A 24,146-nucleotide genomic window follows, 5' to 3' on the forward strand; every position below is an offset into this window, starting at 1 on the left:
GCCACGCTGTTTGTGCTTTGCTGAGCTCACCGGTGTTTCTAGGGAAAGGAGAGAGGCTCTGGGATAGAATGCCCTGGAGCCTCTGGCAGCCCTGCAGAAGGGCAGGTTTAGCCCCAGCCCTGAAGCAGGCACAGTCCAAGTGTCTGGGCATCTGTCCCTTCTAACATCAGTGATAAAAGTCACTTTTCCTGAAGCAGCTGGGTACCGGGGCACATCTGCTGGGAGCAAGGATGACTGTATTGATCTCGGCTGGACTATAAACAGCACCTTCACCCTTCCTGCCCCATATTTCCAAGGAAGATCACTTTAGGTGTTTGCCAGCCCTGTGAGCTGTGCTGGAGTCTTTGCTTCCTGTGTTCTGCAGCAGCAGCAGCTCTGGCTCCCATGGCTTCCTCCACCCAGGAGGTGCAGTGTGCATCTGGGTGTAGAGCAGAGACTTCTCCAGCCCAGCTGGGGTGGGAGCAGCACAGCTCTGATATCAGACTTTTGGGATTTGCTCCTGGGTGGATCCCTTTAAAACCACTAGAGCTACTGCTCATGCAAACATCAGCTTTTCCAAAGCAAATGCAATCAGCTTATCCAGCCCTGCCATCCCAGCCTCAGCATCCCTGCCAGCTCACAGCCTTGACACCAGCAGGACTCGGCAACATTTCCCCAGTTTCTGCTGGGCTGAGGTAAAAAATAGAATAATGAAGAAAAACTTAGACATAAAATGCCCAGCCTACTCTTACAAACCTAGACCTCAGCAGTCGGAAGACCCTGTATTGCTGCAGAACTTTTGCTGGGGCTTACCTGGGCATGGACTATTCAGCCTGGCTCACATCAGCCCAAGGTGCCCATAGTCACAAAATCTGTGTATCCCCCAAATTCCAGCTCTAGGAGCTGGAGGGGTGGATGGGACCTCATGGTTGTCTCCCTGCCCTGTCTCTGGGCTGCCTGGATGAGGGATCACCCACCTTTGGGCTTTGCCCAGTCACATGCAGAGTCCCAAACCTCCCCTGGGGAAACACCCAGGGACCTGTGTCTGGCTGAAAGGTGGGTGCAGCAATGGGGTGCAGAGCACCTATGGGTGGGAAACAGCCCACAGCACAGATCCACAGCCTTCCTCCTGGTCTGCCTGGCCCTGACCCTGCCTGCTGCTGCCCTTGAGCTGCTCTTGGGCTGTTCACTGCTGGTATCAGGTAAGAAAACAAGCAGATAAAGCAGGCAGGATCCCAGCCGTGCCAGAAAACACCCACCTCTGTTACAATAAAAACACCAGCCAGCCAATTTTTTTTTCCAGATATACACAGAGATTAGAGTGCCTTAACGAGGCAGTAAAACACTTCAATAGCTCTCCTTGCTTGTTATTAAAATGTCCCCTGGGCTTTCCCTTGCCTGCATGCGGCTCAGCTCCGAAAGGGCCTGTCCCCAGAGCAATGCAGCCATTTAAGCGATTTCTGTTAGTTCCTGTGGGGAGGAAGCATGAAAATATCCTTTTCTCAGGGGAAAAAGAGCATGGTCCCCATGGTCGGAAGGGAGGTGGCTGAACTCCGTGGCCTTTGGCCCTGTGGCCCTGCATCACCCCATGGACTCACTGGCATGGGGAGCATCACTGTGGGGTGACCCTGGGTGTGGGTGCAAGCACAGCCTGTGGGGCTGGATCACAGAGCCCCCCACCCTGCTCTTACCTGGAGATTGACCCGGTTATCTGTAAGCCTTTCTGGGGAGCAGTGCTGTGAGCAGAGCTCTGGTTTTCCACTGCCTGACCCATTGCAGGCAGTGTGGGGCAAGAGAGGCCAACAAATGGGACAGGAAAGGCTAAGTGTAGCCCCCAACCTCTGCTCTCAGCCCGCCCTGTTTTGGCAGCGGGGATGTTCTGATGTGGGCATGGCAAGTGTTGGTGCTGGTTGCAGCAAAGTGGTGATCCCCAGATCCCCAGGAAGAGCTCCATGATGCCAAAGCTGCCTCCAATTTAGGACAATTGAACTCAGTCCACTCCTTTGGGGCATGGTACCCAGGCTGGCCCCATCAGCCAGGTCTCCTCCAGCCAGCACCCCTCATCTAGCCTGCTCCCCACAGGGCCCAGGAACCCCCAGTACTGGGTTAAATCAGCCCAGTGTAGGATTCTTGCGTCCTGAGTTTCCTGCTGGCTTCCAGCTTTTCCTTCCCACTGCCCCGGGTTCAGAGGTCTCCAAAGAACCTCCTACAGGTTTTGTGCAAAGAGGAGAACAAGAGACATCCCCCCCTCCGTGCCTGTCTTCTGCTGAACCTCTACAACACCCTGGAGAAGCCACACTGGACAGGGGATGCTGTGCCCAGGGAAGCTCAGACACCAAGTGGGGTCTGCTGGTAACCTCCTGCCTCCTCTCCACCTTTGGGAAGCCCCTCCTGAGATTCTTGGTGTCTGCAGCTGAGTGACTGTGAGGCTGCTGAACGGGGGTATAAAGTCAGAGTGTGAACCAGGAACGAGCTGAGCCTTTGGGAAATGCCTCCCCAGGCTGTTTGTTCCCTGCCAGGGGCTGGCAGCAGGCCAGGCCTTTGCTTTGGAGAATAATCCGCTGGCTTTAGAGCTTCCCAGCACTCCTTGGGAGTGAAAAACAAGTGTGACTGCTCAGGGCCTCGTGGGTGTGTGGGCATGGCTGCGTGACATGGACAGGCTCAGGACTTCATTCCCCGCCTGTCCCAGCCCAGCTCAGGGGCTGGGGGAGGGAGTGGTGGCACAGCTGTCCCCTTCCTCCTCGCTGGGTGCTGGGCACCCCCTGGCCCATCAGCATCCCTGATATGCCACCTTCTTCCCACTTCCATCACCCATTTCTGGGCGAGAATCCCCCTACACCTCCCACACAGGACTTGGATCTGGGGACATCCTGCTCAGTGCCACCCCAGGGGTGACAACCAAAACACGTGTGTGCCCAGGAGATCAGTATGCTCCAGCCACCAGCAGCTCTGCCTCGGTCCCCAGCAGGGAGCAGCAGAAAAATCTGAATTGCTCTGCCGAGAAATTAATCTTCTTTCCCTGTCTTAACTCAGCCTGACCTAGAAGAACCACTGCCCCCCTCCCCGGGTTGTTGTTTTTTTTCCTCTGTGGAGTGTTTAAAGGGAAAAATACAGCAAATGTATTGCAAAGAAGCTGTGGGAGACAGGGGCCAGACCTCCAGCAGGGCAAAGTGGTTTTAGGCAGGATTTGCCAGGCTGCCCTTTCCTGAGACCCTCTGATCTGGGGTGGGTGGGCAGAGAAAAATTCATCTGCCCAAGCATGGGCAGTAGAACAGAAACAGTAAAAGGTCAAGAGCTGTGTTGGGTTCCTCCTGGCAGGGTGCAAAGTCAGGGGGACTTTTGGCTGGAGAGAAGTAAAAGCGGAGCTGCTGGAGAGAGAAACGACAATGGGAACAAAGCAGCTGCAGTGCTCGTGCCCTCCCTTGGTGGCTGTGGTCCTGGGGTGGTGACAGGGACTGGGGCTGGGTGGAAGGACAGCACTGACCACCAGGACAGCAACAGGAGGTGAAATACGCCTCTCCCAGAACCTGCTCCTGCCCCACACCAAGCCTTCCACTGCCCCGCTCTGCATCCCTTTCCCTCTGTCCCTCCATGCCCAGGGATGAAGCCTGGATGGCTCAAATGCCATCCTTGGCTTCACAGGCACAGGCTGGGTGAGGGAAACCAGGCACACCAACACCAAAATGATCCTGACAAAATGCTGAAGCTCACATCCAGGGGGTTACATCCAAGGAAAGGCTTCATCTACCTGAAAGCTCATCAGCTGCCCTGCGAAGGACTCTGCTCCTGGGCTGAAGGGCCAGGGTTAGGGTTAACCCTGCTCCCTCCCTGCCTCAGCTTCCCTTTTGTAAAGTTGGGGGAGATAGAAAGGAAAGAAACCCCCAATCTCCTCTTGTGCCTGAGGGCTTCCTTGTGGCTGTGCTGTGGGGTTGGTTCCTGTTCCACAAGTCTTGGAGGAGAGCAGGGAGGCCAGACAGTTGTTCTGGTGCTCATCCATGTGTCTCTGTATGTCTGTCTGCCTGTCCCTCCTTGTCAGAGTGCAGCACCTGTGGCTGTCCCACCCCTTCTGAAAAGGGGTCTTGAGTCCAGAACCACCTCCAGCTGGGGTCTGTGTACTGGGAGAGGAGCAATGCTGGGAGCCAAAGGGTTTTGAGGCAGTTTTTGGGCAGCAGCCCTCGTTTTGGAGGCTCAGCCCTGTGCCTCGGGGCAGGAGGTGCAGGCAGTGTGAGCAGCAGGGATTATGGCTGCTATAAAAAGCACCAGCATCTCTCCTCTCTGCTCCCTAAGGCGCTTAGGGAGGAAGGAGGGAATTAAAGAGCAACCTCCTGCACTAAAGAGATGCAGGGATGGGAGCAGACAGAATAGCCTGGCACATTCATGAGACCCCTTCCTCCTCAGCATCCCCAAAAATCCTCCCTGGGGCAAAGAAGCCCCTCCATGCTCTTCCTGGGTCCCTGCTGTTGGATCACCAGAAACTTGTCCCCTGCTCAGTGGTTGTGGGGGGCAAGGAGAGGGCTGGGGAGGACACCTGAGTCTGGAGAGGGGGTCCTGGTGGGCAAGAAGAGCACATGAGGATGCTGTATCATTTGTACGCCCCAAACAAAAATGTGGAGCACTCCCCCTCACTCATCTGCCCGGTCCTGTCCTGCCACCCTGCTTCAAAGGTCCACCAGGGACTGGTGATGTCCTCCAAAATGCAATCAGCTGCATGGGTGCATGGCTGGACAGAAAAACACAGGTCTTGGAGGGACAGGGGTTGTTGCAGCCAAAAGCCACGCTCTGCCTCCCTTCCAGCGCTGGAGGCAAAATGGCTCCGGGTCTTGGGGCTCTCTGACAGGCTCACGGTCAGCCTCAGAGCTCAGCACTAGTGTGGGCTCTGGTGACATGTCTGGGGACAAAGCAGGGGGAAGGCAGGTGCCAGATGATGGCAGTGGTGCAGGGATGGGGGGATGTGAAGGAAGGTGGTGTGGGGAACAGCTGTCCTCTGTGGTTCCGGCGGGGTCAGGTCCAAAAGCAGCCGCGGAGTCCTGCAGAGCTCTGGTGCCAGCCCTGGTTCCTGGCATTGCCCAGCTGTGGGAGGTGGTTGGTATTTCCCCTCACCGTGGACACTGCTGTAACATCAACCAGTGCTTGGTCAGTCCTGGAGATGGACACAGCACCAGGATCCCCCCTGGCACCCCTGCAACTGCGGGATTTCAGAGCGGCTGAGGGGAGGGGGCTGCGGGCGCTCCCTCGCCGGCCCTTCCGAGCGGCGCCGTCCGGCGGACCCGGCTCCGGTGGCCACAGGAGGGAGCTGGGCTCCTTCCTTCGGCTCCTGCTCGGAGGACAGTGGCCTCGGGTGGGCGACAGCCGCGCCAGCCCTGGGTGCGAGTCGCTGCTTGGTGCAGGAGCATCTCCTGGGGTCAAACCGGGTCATGTGGGACCCCAAACGTCTCAGGAAGGGAGCGAGAGCCCGGCTGGAGTGGAGGGGGCTGCCTCCATGCTCAGGGAAGCCTCCACCTTATTCCCAGCGGCTGATGGGTGACGGGGCTGCAGTTCAGATGAGTCACTGGGCTGTTGCTGCAGCCGTGGGGGGACCGGTTGTGCCCAGGGAGTGGCATGTCCCCATGACAGGGACCAGTCTGAGAGCAGTGCCACCGTGAGACACAGTGTGCCACTGTCCCTTCTGGGCGGTGGCCAGAGGCACCTGAGTGACCCCGATGTCCAGCCTGCTGATGCTGGGAGAGCAGGGGAGCAAGCAAACCAGCCCCTCCCTGCACAACCTGCTGCCCCCAGGAATCTTTCTTCCCAATTTGCCCAGCCCACTGCCAGCTCTGGTGCTGCAACCTTATTCCCAGGGGCTGACAGTCACTGGGGGGATCATGCCCCAGCATCCCCCTTATGCTGTCCAGCTCTCCATCCCTGTCCAGCTCCTCCCACAGCCCCAGCAGCACAGGGGAAGCCTGGCAGGTGCCAGAGCAGCCACGCTACACACCCAGGATTGAAAAAAACAGAGAAAAAATGACGGTGGCAGAACACTGTCTGACTGGAAATGGTTAATTACGGGGAAGGGTCTGAGGTATTGTCCTCTGCCTTTGCTTGCTGAAAAGCCGACAAAGCCCCAGCGACAAAGCCCCAGCGTGGGACTGCTAGTAATGGCTCTCATTAAAGCTGTTGGAGCAGGAGTTTGAAAACACATCCATTTTCCTTAAACACTTTCAGAAGGGGCAAATGCTGTTCTGGCCCCTGCTATTTGTGGTGTGCTGGGTACTGCAGGCTGGGAAAAGGCAGGACTTTCCTCCCTGAATACAGAGGCAGAATTCTGGACCACGACCTTTTCTTGGGACTGGCTCTGTGGCACATCAGTATAACCTTTTTTAAGTTCAGGGAAGATGGGAGAGTAAAGGGATCTTCGTAAGGGAGAGCCACAAGGAATGAGCTTGGTCCCAGTGCCTCCACTCTGTTACACAGAGAAATTATGGATCCTGGTTTAAAACCCTTATTGGGATAAGAGCTGATCTTAAAACAGCAATGAAGCCATCAGGATGCTCCTTTCCCCCACATGGTTTGGGAACTTCCCCTGAGCCCCTTAAACAGGGAGGAGCAGGGATCTGCCTGGAGTTACAAATGGGAAAGGATGTCTTTGGGCACAGAGAAGGGCAGTTTTGTTGGTGGTGCTCTGGCTGGGAACAAGAAGGCATCCAGGGAGAGGAGGGAGGTGTCCCTGCTCCATCAATGCACGTGGGGCTGACCCCAGTACAGAGCCAGCAGCCCTTGAGGTGGCAGGAAGTTTGGGGGTGATGTAGGAGGTGGTCATGCTGGGATGAGTCTGAAGGATGCAGACATTCAAGGGCTATTTTCCCCCATGAAGAGTTTGGAATTAATGCAGATGAGTCCCTGTCCTCCTCTCCAGCAACATTCCTCAGAAAAAGGGGTTGTACCCGGTCCCAACAGGGCTGCTCCCTATCAGGGGGTGCTGGGCTCAAGCAGAGATGTGGTGGAGGGAATGTGATGGCCCTGGCTTGGCTACAGGCCTAGAGAATAAGGCTCCCTGGGAAGTTTGGGCTGTCACCCTGCTGTCCCAGAGCCATAGGACACACCTGCTGAAAAGGGCTGTGAGCTGGAGCTGCAAAACTAAAAACAGGAGTGATGGCCCAGGCAGCTCACCAGTGTACTGGGGGATTTGGTCCCTACTGACCTTTCTGTGCCTTTCTGCAGCTCCCAGCTCCCTGCTGTGTCCTGGGCCTGTCCCCAGAAATGCAGACAACTGCATTTCTCTGCAGCCTCCTTGTCCCCTTTGCCCTTTTCCCCACCCCATTCCCACGCCACTGGACAGCCACATGCCAAAGGACCGCCCGGCCTCTCTCCAGCTCATTTCTCTTGCAAGCTTTGTCTGGTGGGTGCATTTTGCATTTGCTTTTTCTTTTTTGCTATTCACAGGGAACAAAGAGGGGGTCACAAACCCAAGGGCAGATGTCAGGACAGGGCTGACAAGCCTGGGAGAAGGGGTGATGCCACCCACCCCCACAAGGTCCTTAGAGGCTGGTAAAACCAGGGGGAGAAGGGCTTTGCTCCACGGTGCCGGCTCTGCCCATCCCTTCCTCTCCCTGCCCGGTCCTGCAAGGTGGCTGCTGCACTGTTTCACTGCTCCATCTTTCTGCTCCATCCCGCTGCTCCATCCCGCCTGGCCCGGCCGTGGCGCCGGTCACGTCTGCTGTGGCAAGTGGCAAGTCTCACTGATGGCAATGACCACGTCCTGGGGCTGGCGCTCCCGGTGCCGCGGCGCCTCGGGCATCTCGCTCATCTCGTTGACGCTGTTGCTGATGCAGTTGATGTCGCTCTTGTTGCTGTTGTCATCTGGGCTGGGGCCAAAGATCCAGTCTGGAGGAAGGAAAAGCACAAAACAAGCCCCCAGTTACCTCCAGCTCTTTGCCCAGAGCTCAAGGCGTTGAAATTGCTTGAAAATTGCTGCCTCCTCCTACACATCTAGCTCTGGGTGCTTCCCCCTCCAGGAGTGTCCCTTGCCCACCCCTGCTCCTTCAGCTCCCTCCACTCCCCTGGTGCTGGGATCTCTGCTCTTCCCAGCTCTGGGCTGGTTTTCAGGCTGCTGGTTTCTGGAGGCCCTCCCAGCTTAGGAAGATGAAATCGTCCTGTTAATCCCAAAAATGAGAGTGAAGTGCCTCCAAAGTGGAGTGTGCATCTGGGGTCTCTAGCAATCCATTTCCTAAAGTGGGATTTTGCTGTCAGACAGACCAAATGATTAAATAACTGTGTGTCATCCAAATGGGGCTGGAGACGTGGCTGGGACATGGCTTTTCTGCCTTGAGAGTTTATTACAGCCACGCCAGGGCCTCAAAGCCTCCATGGCAGTTTTGGGGCTGTGCTTCTTGCTGGTCACCAGAGCACGAGGACCTGGCTTTGAGCTGATCCAGCCACTGCCACAGCCCTGGGGGTGACTGATCCCCCTCCAAAATACAGTGTCAGTGCTGGATGACAGTGTGACTGAAACATCCCCTGCAGCACAAGGGATTGCAGCTGAGTGAAAGCAGGCAGTGCTGCTTCCCAAACAGGCATCTTTTAAAAAGCTGGCTGTTTGGGCAGTGAGAGGCCACGGCCCACTGAGATAGGAAGGCACCAGCAGTGAGGATACCTAAGCTGGGGAAACCCAGGTGAGGGGAGAGTAGCCCCAAGAAATTGTGGCTGTGGGCAGTGGAGCACCAGCACCCTGCTGCTTTAGTTCTGCTACCAAAATAAAGCAGAGGTGGCTACCAGGAGGCAGACAAAAGGACCAGCCTGGTTTTGTTGCTCCTGAGGAACTCTGCTTATTTGCCACTGGATCTCACAGAATACAATTTATCTCCTTTGTGCTGTGGGGTATCTTCTGTCCCCACAGGATATTCTGTCCCCACAGGACAATGGCACTTCAGTAGAGGACACAGATTTCCTGATGGAGCAGGGACACAGAAATGCCATCCCAGTGAGATGATGTCATTCTCATGGGCTGTGGAAAAAAGTTTTGAAGCAAAACTAGGACTGAATAATGACAAATGCCAGGGTGGGATGCCAGGTGTGAAGTGAATGGAAGATCTCATTTCTCGGCTCACCTGTGGTGGCCAGACATTTCTCCAGGTGTGAGCAGAGAGATGGGAATGACCTGTGAGCCTCTCTGTGCTCAGGCTGTGCACTGTAAGTCAAATTTGGGGTTTTTTTGAGAGACCTAAAGCTTCCCTCTCTCTCTTTTTTTTTTTTTTTCTTTTAAGAAAAGCCAAAAGTTTTGTTGCTTTTGCAATGCAATATTTGAAATTTTTTCTCCAGCCTGAAGCCATTTGGCCACAGCATCCCCAAGAGAGCAGAACACGACTTTCAGGATGATGCTCATGCTCTGGAGCCAGGGTAGGTGACCACTCTGCCAGGGGCACTGGACAGGGAGTGGAAGGGGTTGTGCCCCACTGCCAGCATGGGCTGGCTGGAGGAAGGGGCTGTCTCCAAGGAGGGTAGAGCTCCCACCACACTGGGCACAGGCAACATGTCCAGAGAGTGACTGGTTTTCCTTGGTTTTCCTATTTTCTTCACCTTCATCACTGTGCTAGCAGGGTTTGCTGGTTGTCCAACAGGAAAGGCAGGAGAAGAACCACCACAGCTCCCTCAGCCACTGCAGTGCTGGCAAGAGGGATTGGGAACTCAGCAAAGAAGTATTCCAAAGGTTTTCAGGGAGCCCTGCATCTGCCCTGAGTCCCAACCAGGACATTTAGCTTTCACATTCATAACCCACCTGAGGCTGGGCTCCCCATCACAACCCTTCCCCAAGGAAATTCAGCCAAGCCCAGAAGGCTCATTTAAGGCTTTTTTCCTTTACAGCTTTGATTTTGCTTGGCTTTACTGGCTTTAGACTAAAGGCCAAACACTCCACCACCTTCTTTGCGGTCTGGCCCTGCCTGGTCCATCCCAGACAGAGCCTCTTGCCCCAAGACCTTGCAGGCTCCTGCAGCCCCCACACAGCTACTTGCCATGAGGAGAAGCCAAAGGCAGTAACAAGATTGCCTCCTACAAATACTATTAAAGTTCTCGGCTTGCTTTCCTTGACGTCAGTGGAGCAGCAGGGAAGAAGGGGAATAATCTGTAGAAAAAGGGGTGATGGGGTCCTCAAATATCCCGGGAGCCACTGGATAAGGATTGCTGTGTGCAACAAGAAGCAAAGAGCATTGCATGCCTGTGAGAAGGGGTAAGTGGCATCTGGTGGCCAGATGATGAACCCCTGGTGACATTTGTGGGCACAAGAAGAAGCAAGACCTGGATGAGGCACTGTGGTAAATGCAGGGGATGGGTGTTTTGGGAGAGCACCAAGGGCACCAGCAAAAGCCATGTGCATGGGAAAAGTGTCATGGTGCATTGTCACCAAAGGGGATGTGGCTGGCCGGGGTGCCTGGGGAAGGTGGCTCATGTGAGGCTGCTGCAGTCCAGCTCCTGGGTAAGAGCAGGCTGGATTGTGCGTGCTAATCCGAACCACTGCTTCCCTGGGAATTATTTCTGGAGCCTGCTGGATCTAATTACCCAGTAATCTGCAGGAAGATGTAATTAGGCTGTCATTAGAGGGTATTTACTGCGATGCCTTTATGATTTGACTGTGTAAGTAAGGAGTGAAGTAATTACACAATTACATGTTATTTGTGGCCATTTATGGCCTGTAACTTCAGCGTGTTGCCATGTGTGGAAGAGGGGAGCAAGGCCCCGTGGAGCTGGCAGAGGATCTCCTGCCAGCAGGACCCTGGAGAAACAACCATAAAAATGTCAGCGCCCTCATGTCCCCTGCCAGGCACTGCCAGCTCCGTCCCAGACAGGCTCCATCCTCCCCAGCTTCTCCCTCTGGCTCCTCTCAGTTTGAAGGTGAGGAACCAAGGTCTCCTGGGGTCACCCATGGCATGTGTGGGGAGGGATGAGGGAGAAGAGAGAGGAGACCTGCACATCTTTGGCGTCAGTGGGATTAAACCTCGCTCTGATGCGGAAGGAACTTTGCTGGGGATGGGAGGCACAACCTCACGTCACGTGCCAACACAGGCTGGAAACCTTGGATAATGAACCCTGCACAGGGGTGTAATTGGGTAGGGGGGTGGCCAAGGGCTGGGAGCCAAGGGGTGGTGGTGGCCGGCCAAAGGGAGCTGCAGCCCTCAGCACCATGTCAGGTATTTCTCTCTCCATCCCTCACAGCTGTCAGGGGATGCATGAGCCACAGAAAATAGACATAGCGAACAAAACAAAATCCTCTTTTGGATTTAAATCCACATATGGGTTCACACAATCTCCAACCAGAAGGTGAGCAAAGTTAGACTGATGACACCTAATCGATCTGGGACAGCTACAGGCAGAGCTGGGGTGAGGAGGGATCACACAGTGTGCTCCCAGGGCAGTGGCACATCCACATCCAGGACAGTCACACTTTGGAGATAAGAAAAAGCATTGCCTGGCGCTACCCAGCCACTGGAAGGAGCTCGTAACACATGCTGCAAAATCCAGGGCATGCATATGAGTGTGTAGGTGAATGTCTTGGATAAAAGAGAAGAACAAAGTGACTTTCTCAGCCAGGCTGGGGAGCAGCATCTAACCCAGAGACACCTTTTCCTGCTGGTCAGGTGCTGCTGAGGCTCAGTGTACCTGCTGGGGTCTGCAGGGCCAATGGAGAGGTGGGAAGTGCTGAGGTGGGGCGAGATCGATATGGAGCGATTGATCCAAAGCAGCTGGAGAGAGGAGATAGAGCAGGCTGGGCAAATCAGGAGCTGTGGAATAGCAACTCTGTTATTATTACTATTATCCCCAAGTAGCAGCGTGATGTGGCACAAAATGCCCCTGCACCTCCCTGGCTCTGCCCTAGTCTTTGACAGCACCCCTGGAAGCAGGACCCCTGGGATATGCTGTATTTTTGGGGACAGAAAAACACTGGGGTTTGCCAGATGTCGCAGCATGCCCTTCTCGTACGAGCAGCATGAGGGCTGGTCCTTGCTCAGAAACCCCTGACAGGGCAGGCAGCAGGGAGCAGCCTCCTGTTGTCTGGGTGCAGAGGGGCACAGGGTTGCTGTGTGCCCAGTGTCACCCCAAGGGGGTGGCCCAGTCCCCTGCATTTATTGGTGGCAGGGTAGGATGTCTATGAGGCACTTCAGCTGCTGAAAAAGAGACTTCCCAAGCAGAAGAGCAGAAGGAGGTGGGAGAAAGGGCTGAAATTTAAATGCAGCCTGGTGAGTGAGACATTCACAGTCCCTGTAGAGATGGAAACAGGAAAGGAAGGGGCAACATGTTCGATGAACAATCAAACTCGTGCTCTAGTTTTGCTTTAAATGGAGCTGGGTGTGAAAGCAGCTGCTAAAAAAGCTCTTTTCCCATCAGCAGGAGCAGAAGCACCTCTTTCTTTGAAACAAGTCCTGACCCAGCAATCACATTGTGCTCTGCAGCAAGGCAGGGCCAGTTCTGGCTGGAGCATTCCCGATGGACATGAGTTCAAGGGTATCCCTTGTGTCTTTGACATGATGCAGCAGTCACAGCTGGATGTTATAGCTGTCTCATTTGCAGGACAGACTCTACTTATTCATTAGCAAAATCAACATGTAACTCCCAGGTTTGTCCTGACGGAAAATCTGTGTCTGTCCCTGGCAACAGTAATTTGTTAGAAACCCCCCTTTTCCCCTCAGATTCACTTCTTTCTAAATGAATTTGGTGTTGGGGTTTGTTCTTCCTTCCCTGGTTTTGCAGAAATTTCTCAGCTTTGCTGTGCTGGCTGAGTCAAAATTGTCCTGCACCCCAAACAGTATGAGCACTCTGCTTTGCTGATAGATGGGTAAGGACACTGCTCCCCTGCAGAGCTGTCACCAGCATGAAGCATCTGGTAGGGAAAAGGGTGACATGGAAAAGGCACTCAATTAATTATGATATTCTCTTAAAAACACCTTCTCTGCATGCACCAGAGCAACCCTGGACCAAGCTTTCATTTGATCCCAGTTCCCATCCATCAGGCAGCATTGCATCTCCAGAGAATGGGTTTCTGAGAGGTGGTGACTCAGGTGTGGTAGGTGGGAGGCAGGAATGGTCCTGGGGTGGATATTTGCTATCCATATCTTCCAGAGGCAGAGTGAAGGTGACCAGAGAGTGAGGAGCCCTGCTTGGTCTCAGCTCAAGGGACACCAGTGCTTGCAGGGCAGCAGACAAGCACAGCCCTTGTCCCCAGGACCTGACACAGCCCATTCCTGGACCACATGATGGCAGGAATGGGAAGGCTGCTGTGGGATGGTGCATCCCTGAGGCCTTGGTCAATGCCTGGCAGCGTGTGCTGGAAGCCATTCCTCTCCTCCAGCTCTGAACTCCAAAGGTTTGGCCTCAAATGCAGCTGTCCTGGAGTGGGCCCTTCTTGCAGGGCCAGACCACTGTGGCTCATTGTCTGGCCAACAGCTCCAGCCTGTGAGGAGGAGTGGTGAATTATCCTACAGCAGCCACTGCTTCCCTAAACAGCACCTCAGGAACTCCTGATGCACCCCCATGCACCAGAAGGGAAACAGGCAGGGGATCACTGTGAGAGGTGGGTTAGAACCGAGATAGAAAAGCAGAAGGGAACCTGACGTAGTTTCTTCCCACAACTTTGGGAGGCAAAGGAATTATCCTCAAAACAGAGCTTGAAAAGAAGAGGTGTAAGTCCTCTCTGATGGACCTAAGATGCTGTCTGCAATCCCTGCTGTGGGCTGAATTATCCTCAAAGCTCTGTGGTTCTGTGTGGAGCAATTAAAAGTGGATCCCGTGTCCTTGCAGGATCACCCAGCAGCTATTTTCAGCATTCATGCACAGTTTCTTTGTTCAAGGAGATAATTTCCTAAAGAAGCCTGAAATGTGGAGGTTGGAGATAAGGCTGAAAAACAAAAATATGGCTGATGGGTCAAAAGGGCAAAGAAAAGAACGACCCTGCTCCAAGGATGGCGTCGGGTTTTGAGCAGTCCCAAAGCCATCGACCAGCACAGTCCTGCCAGTGCCAATGAACCTGCCCTGCCTTGCCCCAGCTGGGCACCTGCCTTGGGCCCATTCCCGAGGGAAAAGTTTCCTCCAAGGTCTCCTCTGGAGATCAGCAGCCCGGAGGAGACCTTGGCTGAACCGGGTGACAGCAGCCAAGGTGTCCCTGCAAGGCATTGCTCCCACGCAGACCATCAGGCCCTTCCCGTGTGGTTCCCGTGCAGGAGTGAGATGCTTTCCCCTTTCCTGGTGACCGCACACGTGCAGTCTCCATGGCAACAGCTTTGTTTCCAGTCAAACTTTTTATTTTTTCCCCCTTTTCCTCCTTTTTTTTTTTTTTTAATTTTAAATAAGAGCGATATTCAGCGAGCTGCTGGGGACGGAGGAGGGAGGGCGGGCTGATTCCCCAGGATTGCAGTAATTAGGCGCCTCGTACGTTGGTGACAGGCTTGTCATTTGCCAAGCCAGCTCCTCGCCGCAGCGCCGGCTCTGGCAGCTCTCCAGCGCTTCAGAGTTAAGCAGCTTTCCAAATGCTTCGACCCAATTTGCCTTAACTGGTGGTGGGCTCTGAGCTGTGCTCACGCAGGAGCCTCCCTCCCACCCTCCTCGGGGGGCTCGTGTCCAACCCCAAGCAGAGACATCTGATGAGTTTTGGGAAAGCCAAATGTGAGATTTGGCCAGCTCAGAGCAAGCAGGAGGGACTGGAGAGAAATTAAGGTGTTTGGGGCTCTCCTTGGCCAGGTCTCTCCAGGAAGAGCTGAAGAGGGGCTCTTTCAGAGCCTTCTTATCCATATCCAGGTGCTCTGCCTTCCTACTCTCCAACAATGCATCTTTCCTCCTTCTCCAATGCAGCCTCCCATTTTCCACTCCTCCCCAGCCTGCTGGGCATCACAGCAGTGTTCATGTCCCCCTGGGGATGCCTGGGCAAGCTCTAATTGATTTTTTAAGAAGCATCTGCAAGAGAGGTGTCAGTGTCTCAAATACCCATTCAGATTTCGCAGGGAAAAAACCTTGGCAGCATCCCGAGAACCCCTTCACCATCCGAAACTGAGCCCAGCACCTGCTTCTCATTGTTCCTGTGGGTGCAGGAGGCTGGATGATGCTTTTGCTCCCCAAGCCGTGTCTGACAAGCTGTTATTGAGGAGTCATAATCATCCCTGGTGCCTCCGAGTGACTGTTTAAAGCAGCGATTAACTATTCCCACTTTAATCTCCCCGAAACAGGCTCCAGCCCTTTGGCATCTTATTTCCATCTCTCCCTGTATATTTCTGAACATGATTAGTGCAGAAATGCTGATAGCAGAGGCTGGAGCTGCTGCTGAGTATATAAACCCAGGCATTGTGTTAAGGCAGCTAATAGAGCAGATTCTTATTTACTGTCCCTTGGTCTCTCTGTCCAGTCCCTAAAGTAATTTTATGCAAACTCATTCAAATTAAACCCCTTCTCTTTAAAGGCTGTTCCTTGGCAGTGTTAACAAACACGGTCTCGTCCGCTCTCCTCCGAGGACTGGCTCATTTGAAGTGTATGAACTGTGGGAAGATGGGCCTGGAGTGCTAACTAGGATGAGCTGGAGGCAGCCTTCGGCACTGAGGGGTGCTGCTGGAGTTTGGCAAATGCCTTCTCCTCTCTGCCTGGAGGGGGAAGAAGCTCACATCTGGATTTCTGACCCTAACTTGGAGAGATATTACCTCCACCCAGGGCAGAGAGGATGCTTTGCCCTCAGCAAGAAGTGTTAAACTGGGAAAAGACTTCTTCCAAAGTGGGAGGAAGCGGGCAGACCCCAGTGCTGTGCCTGTGCTTGTCCAGCCCATGGGATGGCCGTGATCCTGTGAAAGGCTGTGGAAGTCCCTTTGCAAAGGGCTTTGCAAGAGAAGGGGCACCCTGGTGACCTCATCCCACACAGAGGCTCAAGATAAAGGTCACCAGGGAACATTGGTGCTGAGTTGGAAGCAGCACATCTGGGGCCCAGGTACCCCCTGACTGCAGCTGCAGCCCCCCTCCATGCCTGGAGGGACGTGGCATTCCTGTGGATTTTGCCCTGCTCCGCAGTACCCACTCAAGGGGTGGTTTGAGCACTCACATCTGTGCTCTCCTGCATCAGGGGCCACAGCAATGGGGACAGGGGTGTCTGCTCTGCGGGGGCACTGGACTGCACTGGCCCCTGCCTCGGGGGAGTTTCTAACCTGGCCTGACCTGGTCCTTTGAGCTTCTTGGGGCAGGAGTGGGTATATTTTTAGATGCTGTCCCCACTGCTTACCTTTGTGGGGAAGGCAGCACTAAATCAGATGAGCACAACCCCAGCAAGCTGCTGATTAAGTGTTAAATTTAACACTTTAAGACAATATATCTGTTTCCTTCCATCTGTAGCGAAGAAAAACTCCTCAGCAGCAGCTCCCTGCTGTTTTCTAGGCTCAGCCTCGTGTGAGACCCCAGGTACTGCTCCCTGCCAGGAGGTTTGACCTTTCTTGTCCCAAATAACCCCCCTCTAAATCCCTGTGTCCTGGATCTGCTGGCCCTTGCTCGGTCATGACCCTCTGCCCAAAGGACTTGGCTTGCTCTCCCCTCAGCAAGGCAGGGGTGCTGCCCACCCACAGGCACTGGTTGGAGTTTTGGCTGCTCTGTGTCTCCTGTGTCCCAGGAGCAAGGAGATAAAGTGGAATCATGAATGAACACGTGGATTTTGTTCCAGATGAGTGTGACTTCCCTCCCCCTGCAGAGATGGAGCCTGCAGGGCTTCAACCCTGACGGGGGGGTCGGGCTCGGAGCAAGGCTGTGCAAAGGGATTTCAGCCTCGCTTCCCTGTGCAGGGCATTGTTCCCAGAGCTTTTGGGAGGTGTGTGCATCTGCAGGAGCCAGGAACTTAAATCCCTGTGGGGATCCCTTCTGGCTCCCTATCCAAGATGGAAAACTGTCGCCAGCAGGCTGAAGCAAGGCCCTGACCCCCAAAAGGACACGATGGCTGTCAGGGTGTAGGGGCAAAAGTATGGGGGATTCAGATGGGAATTGGGCATATTTGCACTCCCCAGCATGACCAGCCTTACAAATTATGGGGCAAAGAGCAAGGGTATAATTGAAGGCTTGTCATAAGCAGCCAAGCACCTCTGCCTGACCACAGCAGCTAGCAGTGTTTGTGCTCTCGGCCCTGATGGCGAGGGACAGCGTTCATCAGCAACAGGATGAAAAGAGGAGGAAGCCAAATATCAAATAAATGTACCTCTTTGGGCTGTCATTGCGTGGATTTGTTGCAGGGGCTGTGATGGCTGTTCTAAGGCAATGAGACTGCTGAGCTGTGTTTCCTAGGAGTTTGTAGACTCCCTGGTGTCTAATAAGGGGTTAAGCTCATATGGCAGATTTTCTTTCACTATGCACTGGTGGGCTGTTATCCTGTGCTCAGGTATCTGTTGCCATGAAACTTTTCGTATTGGAGACCTCTAATCCAAGCTCAGTTGAAACTGGCCAAGGGATTTTACAGTCATTTGGCAACACAGACTCACGCACACACATTTATGCACATGCACACAGGCACAAGATCTGCTCCTTGAGGAAGGGGGCTAAACCCAAGGATTTTCTCTGGGAAGATGGTCAACACAGAACTCAATCTGGAGAGCCCAGCACATTAAATAAACTAACACTTTTGCAAATGTGAAAGGGTCAAAGCTTGGTCTAAAACCCACCCAAATCAAAGGAGAGACGCAAGGCAGCACGTCCCGGCTTGGCACCAGGCTCTTTTTGGCCACAAGCACACAATGCATGAAACCCACACTCACCTACAAAGTCGTAAATGAGGTCCTTGATGAGATGCCCGACGATGGCATATGCCACTGCCACCACCACCAGGGCTGCCATGAGGAGGTAGAGGACAGCCTTGGGCAGAGGAATGGCGTCTCGAGGAGGGGGTTTGTACTCCTTGTAGAGCTGGTCATTGTCCGAGTATGAGTACTGGAACAAATGGTCCAGGCCAGCTGTGAAGTTGCTGGAGTTCATGGACTGGCTGTTGGACAGGTAGTTGTCCTGTTCGGGGTCCTGGAGGACACTTACCACCGAGCTGGTGGTGGCTTCCACTTGCTGTACCAAGTTCAGAGTCTTGTTAACGCTGGGGAGGATTTGGGAAAGGAAAGTGCTCCAATCTTTGATGGCACTGATGTTGCAAATAATCATAATTGCAATGAGGAAAGAGGTCTCCAAGCTCAAGAGACTTAAAAGGGAAAGAAAGAGGTGAGAATTGCTGTGCTGACACCAAACCATGTACTGCAAAGCGGGCAGAGAAGGTCTGGATGGGGTACGTTTCTCATTTGCAAATTCTTACATGATCCGGTAGGGATATATCTGTACTTCGGTCTCACTGTTGGTAATGCCCACAGAAAACCCCTATGGGCATGAAGTTCCTTAGGAGAAAGTAGGTGCTGGAATGATTTTGACCGATATCATTTTTGTTCCTCAGTTGCCTGTCCCTTATGCTACTCACCGATGGAAACCGGAGAGACAGGATCCTGTAGATATTTTCAGTCATCTGGAAAAGAAAGATAAATTGCCCTTCTCCAGCTTTTTTTTTTTTTTTTTCAGAGGCAATGGTCCTTGGAGAGACAGAAATCCCCCCTTGGCACTACCCCAGGCTCGGTCAGGCTCAAGGTGTGCGGTGCCGTCCTGGCTCTCCCGTCAGCGCTGCCCAGAGCGTTCGCAGAGGAGAAAAATGTTCAGACCCCACAAAGTTCAGCTGCTCCGGTGTGTGACGGGGCCGGCGGCGCGCAGCTCCTGGCCATTCCAGCTTGTCTTTCAGCAACTTCTCTTACCGGCATCTCCCGATCGATTCCTTTAAAAACAGAAGCAAGTCAGAGACACCGAGCACGCCGGCAGAGAGCCCAGCACCCGGTTCCCAGCCCAGTCCAGAAGCGGCCGGTCTCGGGTTTTACCTTAAAGACTTTTCCAAGCGAACAGATCCTCTCTCCTGAGGCTCCAGCTTGTTTCATTCCGGGCTGGGCTCCTGCGGAGCTCCCCGCACGCAGCCGCCGATCCGCTGCCGCTGCCCGATGCCGTGTGCGGGGTGCGCGCGTGTGCGTGTGTGTGTGCGGACACTCCTCCCCGTTCTTTCCCTTCACCTGCCGCCCTGCCGGCTCTTCCCAGCCTCCCCGGCTCCAGCAGCGAGGAGGATTAGCTGCCGGGAGGTTGGCTCCAAAACTCCTGAGCGTGCTGGGAATCAGGCGATGCGTGGCGGGAGCGTTTGGCTCACCTCCGCCGCTGCTCCCCGCGGAGTTAATCCTTTCGATGACAAAAGATGAGCTTTGATCCGTCTGCTGGATGTCCGCGGGGAGGTGCAGGGGAAGGTGGGGAGCAGCCGGAGCGCTCGCGTGGGTAGCCCAGGTCCAGCCGCCCGCGGGCGCTGAGCTCAGCCTTTGTCTGGGAGCGGTGCCGCCGGCAGGGAGGAATCACATCGCGGGCGCTGCCGGGAGCGGGGAGGACATCATCGATCCCACCGCCAGCATCCCGCAGGAGTGATGCTCCCCACAGCCCCGCTCCCTCCCCGGCAGCCTCCGCCCAGCAAAGTTTGGGCATTGGAGGGACGACTGGTTTGCAGAAAGCACGGAGGGTGTGAGGCTGAGCTCCCTCACCGTCTCCCCTCCCTGCTAAGCTGTCTGTGCCAACTGCTAAGAGCCAGCCTGTCCTTGGCCACCTTGGTAATGGTCTTAATCTTCCCTACAAATACATCCCATCTGCCTTAGTGGTGGGATCTCTGGGATCACTGAGTTGCTGGCTTGGTTTAAAGGCAGTGGGACATATTTAAAGAGGAGGAAGAGGAAATCTTAGAGAGAGGGAAATCGTCTTTTTATATTTGGAGGTGAAAATAAATCACGGCCCCTTTTTTTTTTTTTTTTTTTTTGCTGCTTCCCCATGTAAGAAACAGCTGACACAGGGGCAAGAAAATCACCACAATAAGCCTGAAAGCAGCCAAATGGAGCTTCTGAGAAATAACAGCAAAAGATTAACTTTGTGTGTGTCTGTGTGTGTGTGTGTCTGTGTGTGTGTGTGCGCTACCAGCCAGCAGCAATCCTGCCAGCTGCCTGGGGGTTGGAAGAGCATAGAATAAAATGGCAACATCTCCTGTACAATAATATCACCAGGGTACAGGTTGGTGATGGACAGATTGATTTGACAGCCCAGGAGCAAAGAAAATGTGGAGGAAAAAGCTCTTCTGCCCTCCCTGGAATGTGCATGGACCATGTCACAGTCACTTCTGGTGCCCAGGACCATTAAACAGCATCCTAAAATTTCTTCTTACAAGTGACAGAGCTGTGACTGGTTAGAGAAGAATATCTGGGCAGCTGCATGGATACATATCCTGCAGTGGGCTAGGTCCTGATGTCCCCGTGCCCCAGCATCTTGATGCCCAGAGTTGGAGCTGCTACTCTGCCTCCAGAGCACGAAGCTGCAGAGATGTTTTGAGGGCCAGGGCAGGAGTCAGGAGCTAAGGGCAAATGGCTCCTCTGTCAGATTCTCAGTCCTCTCACACCAGATTTTATCCTTCCAAGATGGAAAATAGGGCAGTTTTATTGTTTATAAGAACTTTTCAATGTGAAGTGAGTTTTGGGCTCTGTGCAGGGGTGGCCCAGTGCAGTCTGGCTTTGCTCTGCTCAGAGGCACATCCTTTGCCTGGGGTTCTTAGGAGGCAAGAACAACCCCCATGACATGGTCACTGGTTGTTGGGGACCGAAGCTGCTCCAAAGCTGTCCTTTCACCACAGCTGTTTGGTGTTAGCAGTTGTCATGGCACCAGTGCATCAACCAGAGGGAACAGGAGAGCATCTGGTCCAGGCTGACCCACCCCTGTGCCTGGCTTTGGCTGTGACTGTCCCATGGCAGGCTCCCATGGTGTTGTACCGCTTTATTTCCAGGAGGGGATGGAGCTGAGTGATTGGAGGCAAAGGGTTTGCAAAGGTGTGTGTACCTGGGGAGATTAATTAGAGCTGAAGGCAACAGGGGCAGCTCTCTGTGTGCCTGGGGACAGCTGGTGACAACAGCCCAGAGCTCACTCCAGTGGGACACAGGGCAAACCCCTCAGTTTCCTAGACCTCCATTGAGTACTTGTGGGAAGAGGCTGGAAAAGCACTTGGGGAAGCTCTGAGTTCTGCTGCAGACACTGACTCCATTAAAAGGGCTTAGGGCAATACCAAAAAAATACTCCCCCACCATTTGTATTTCCCTGCAGCGGAAATAAAGTCAGCTCCTTTCATTTTCATTAACACCCTTATCAATTCAAAGTGACTAAATAGATGCTTAACTGTTCATTACACACTCTCTGCATCTCCGGCCTGAAAGGGAGCCTTTATTTCCACAGTTATGGTTTCCAACCCATTACAGAGGGAGAGAGCATGGAGAAATACACAAGTGTGGATTTTAATAACCTTATATTTCAATCTCTCTATTATTAAAAAAAAATGTTTGCATTTACTGTGATGGGGGGAAGATTAAAAGGATTGCCATGGATTCCACTTAGGGAACATTGCTAATGATTTCAATAAATCACTTTAAATAAAAATCACAATCTCCACAATTCCACCCAAATGCCATTTGGCAGAGGGGTTGATTATGGGAACAAAATGAATTTTGGAATTAGCTGCTTGTCCTAATGCAATTGGACAAATTAAATTTAGGGATACACACATATCCAATGACACATATATCTCATGCAGAAGAGCGGTGTTTTGGCCCCTGGGAAAAAGAACAAATAATGCTTTGGTGGGTTAAGACAGATCTTGTCCCTCATGATGGATGTCAAGTGTTTGTTACAGCTATTTCATTAGTATTTTTATTTTATGGCTTACCCTCTGTGAAGCTACAGTCAAAGCAGTGGTGTTTTATTTCCACCAAGGCAGGATCCAGCTGACTTCTGGGACATGCCTTTGATAATGGTTGTGTCCATGCAGAGCTGAAAAACCACTCTGACACATCACTAGCAATGCCCAGAGCAGACAGTCTGGATTCCTGTCTGTGACTGGGGCCAGATCCCAGCATCTCCACAGAAGGTGAAGCCCAAACCTACAGCAGATCTGGAGATCTGATGCTGCTGCCAGCTCCACTGATGGCTGCTTGTCCTCCGTTGTGACATGTGAGGGACAAGGAGACCACAGGCTGTGGATGTGGCAGCACCTGTCAGGTGCAAACAGAGCTGTAGGGGTGGAGAGCAGAGCTGGAGTTTATTGCTGTGCACTGTGCCGTGGTTTGGGAAGGCTTTGTGTCTCTCCCTGGCTCAGAGCTATGCAGAAGTTGGCTGAAAATGTAGTCAGGAGGTGCAGCTCCAGCAGCAATACCTCCATCTGTACTTCTGAGTGAGACATTTGTCTGCCCAAGGGTCATTTTTACAGCATGAAGGGTTTTTTGTGTCTCTTTTGCTGTGCTGGCTGCCAACTCCAGGCCCTGATCCCCATCAGAGAAACCTCTGCACCTGGTCAGAAGAACAGGCACAACAACTGACACCCTCATACGGCACAAGGTAAAACACTCCTCACAGGGCTCCTTCAAAGCACTCAAATTTCAGCTCTGCAGGGGGACATTCCTATCCAGATGCTGGCTCGTGGGGGCTGCACAGCTCCTGCTCCAGTCCATGCAGCCTTCCCCTGGAGGAGGCAAGCTGACCTTCATTCCTCCCTGGTTGAGCCAGATGCTCTTCCCTGCCTCCCTGCCTGGCTGTGCTTGGCTGCTGCACTACACCCCAGAGCAGCAACTTCATTTCTAAGCAAATTCCAGACCTGCACCAAAGTTTTGACAGCAACCTTCCAGCATGACAAGAAGTTGTGAAATTTAGGCTTATCCTGTATTCCCATTCCTGGCATTCATCTTGCCCAGCGATTTCTGCTTGAACAAAACAAACAAACAAGGAGCAGCAGCAATTTTTAGCAGATGAATCAGAGCAAGCTATCTTTATCTATCTATATATAAAAGCACCTTTTTAAAAACTTCTTTTCTGATGCTGTATTATTCATGTATCCAAAGCTGAAGAAGTCCAGATTATAATAATAATAGACATAATAAATATGCCATATTAAATGCAGTGCCTAGGAAGATTGTTCCCTGTCTGCTGTCTCTGGTAAGCAAAGCAGGGTTTTAACTCTGCGTGTGGCACCATCTCATGGACAGCTTGGCTTATTCAAAGGACTTGAGAGGCTAAAGGCAAGCACAAAATTATCCAGAATGAAAAGCTTGCTTCATGAAAGAAAGGGGAACATCTCCCACATAAACAAACCCAGGGCAACAGGAGTAGTTGCAGTGGAGATAAGGTGGGAAGAATGAATTACATGTTTTGTTTGCATCTCTAGAAAGTGCTGCTTGGCCAGAAAATAGGTAAAAAAAGCTGAATAGCATTTTTAGGGGTTATCTGGGTAAGTCTGACAAAAGCAGAATGGGAAGGCCTCATCCCAACAGGTGGGAAAGTACTGTTTTTCCATGTCTCTTTCCACTCACAGCTTTGCTGTCCTGAAATCCAGTGAGAAGGTGAGCCAGGCTGTGTGCATCTGACACCTCCCAAAGCCTCTCAAAGGGATCTGGAGGGAAAAGCTGGCAGTCTCTACATTTTCTCTCTTTTCTGCCATCTAAGATGGATATATAGATCAAAAAAAAAAAAAAAAAAAAAAAAAAAAAACCAAACCCAAAAAACCCTCACCTGCTGTTTCCTTCAAGAAAAATGGAGAAAAAACTGTATGGATGCAAACCTGTTGGAGTTTTCAGAGAGCTTGAAAGGGCAGGACTGGAGTGTCTGTCCATCTGCTGATATCTGGGCTTCAGGAGGAAACTTTAACCATCAACAATGGTAGAGGAAAGGAAGAAATTAAGGAATTGAGCAAAGCAAATGGGAAAACTTACCTCCTCCTTGGAATATTGCCCTCATTGCAGGCAGAGGTACAGGAGCAGAGACCTCCCCAGATGCCAGTCCTCATTCCCTACAGACACACCTGGGAGGGGCTCTGCTGCCTGTCCCTCACCAAGTCCTTGCTCCAGTATTTTCTCCTCCCAGAGCAGGACCTGTTTCTAATGAGTGACATGTAAAGTTATGCTGGTTTTTCAGGTGTGGAGAGAGAGCTGGGTAGGGTTGAGAAGCGCTGCTGGGTTGCCAGGCAGGTTACAAATGCACTCTGTGACTCCTGATTAATCTGCCACCTCACACGAGAGGTGATGCAGTGCTCTCTTCTGCATTGCAGATTGTGCTCCCGCCGTGCCCTT

General features: G+C 52.9%; 1 protein-coding gene across 1 annotated transcript; it reads right to left on the bottom strand.

Annotated features, from left to right (window-relative positions):
• Window positions 1–7,323: 7,323 nt before the first annotated feature.
• On the bottom strand, window positions 7,324–19,469 carry LOC128811491 (uncharacterized). Its single transcript, XM_053985152.1, has 3 exons — window positions 18,849–19,469; window positions 17,706–18,748; window positions 7,324–7,839 (listed from the first exon to the last, which is right to left on the bottom strand). The coding sequence occupies exons 2-3, from the start codon at window positions 18,181–18,183 to the stop codon at window positions 7,664–7,666; spliced, it is 654 nt and encodes a 217-aa protein (XP_053841127.1). The 5' UTR covers window positions 18,184–18,748; window positions 18,849–19,469; the 3' UTR covers window positions 7,324–7,663.
• Window positions 19,470–24,146: the final 4,677 nt, after the last annotated feature.

The sequence above is a fragment of the Vidua macroura genome, chromosome 9, assembly GCF_024509145.1.
Source record: "Vidua macroura isolate BioBank_ID:100142 chromosome 9, ASM2450914v1, whole genome shotgun sequence".
Taxonomy (NCBI): Eukaryota; Metazoa; Chordata; class Aves; order Passeriformes; family Viduidae; genus Vidua; species Vidua macroura.

Bases quoted from the DNA above. Each gene is read 5' to 3' on its own strand.
- LOC128811491 (XM_053985152.1), bottom strand. From the start codon at position 18,183: ATGGTTTGGTGTCAGCACAGCAATTCTCACCTCTTTCTTTCCCTTTTA. The intron at 7,840-17,705 runs GTGAGTGTGGGT...TCCTTCCTCCAG, and splicing joins CCTCATTTACGACTTTGTAG to ACTGGATCTTTGGCCCCAGC.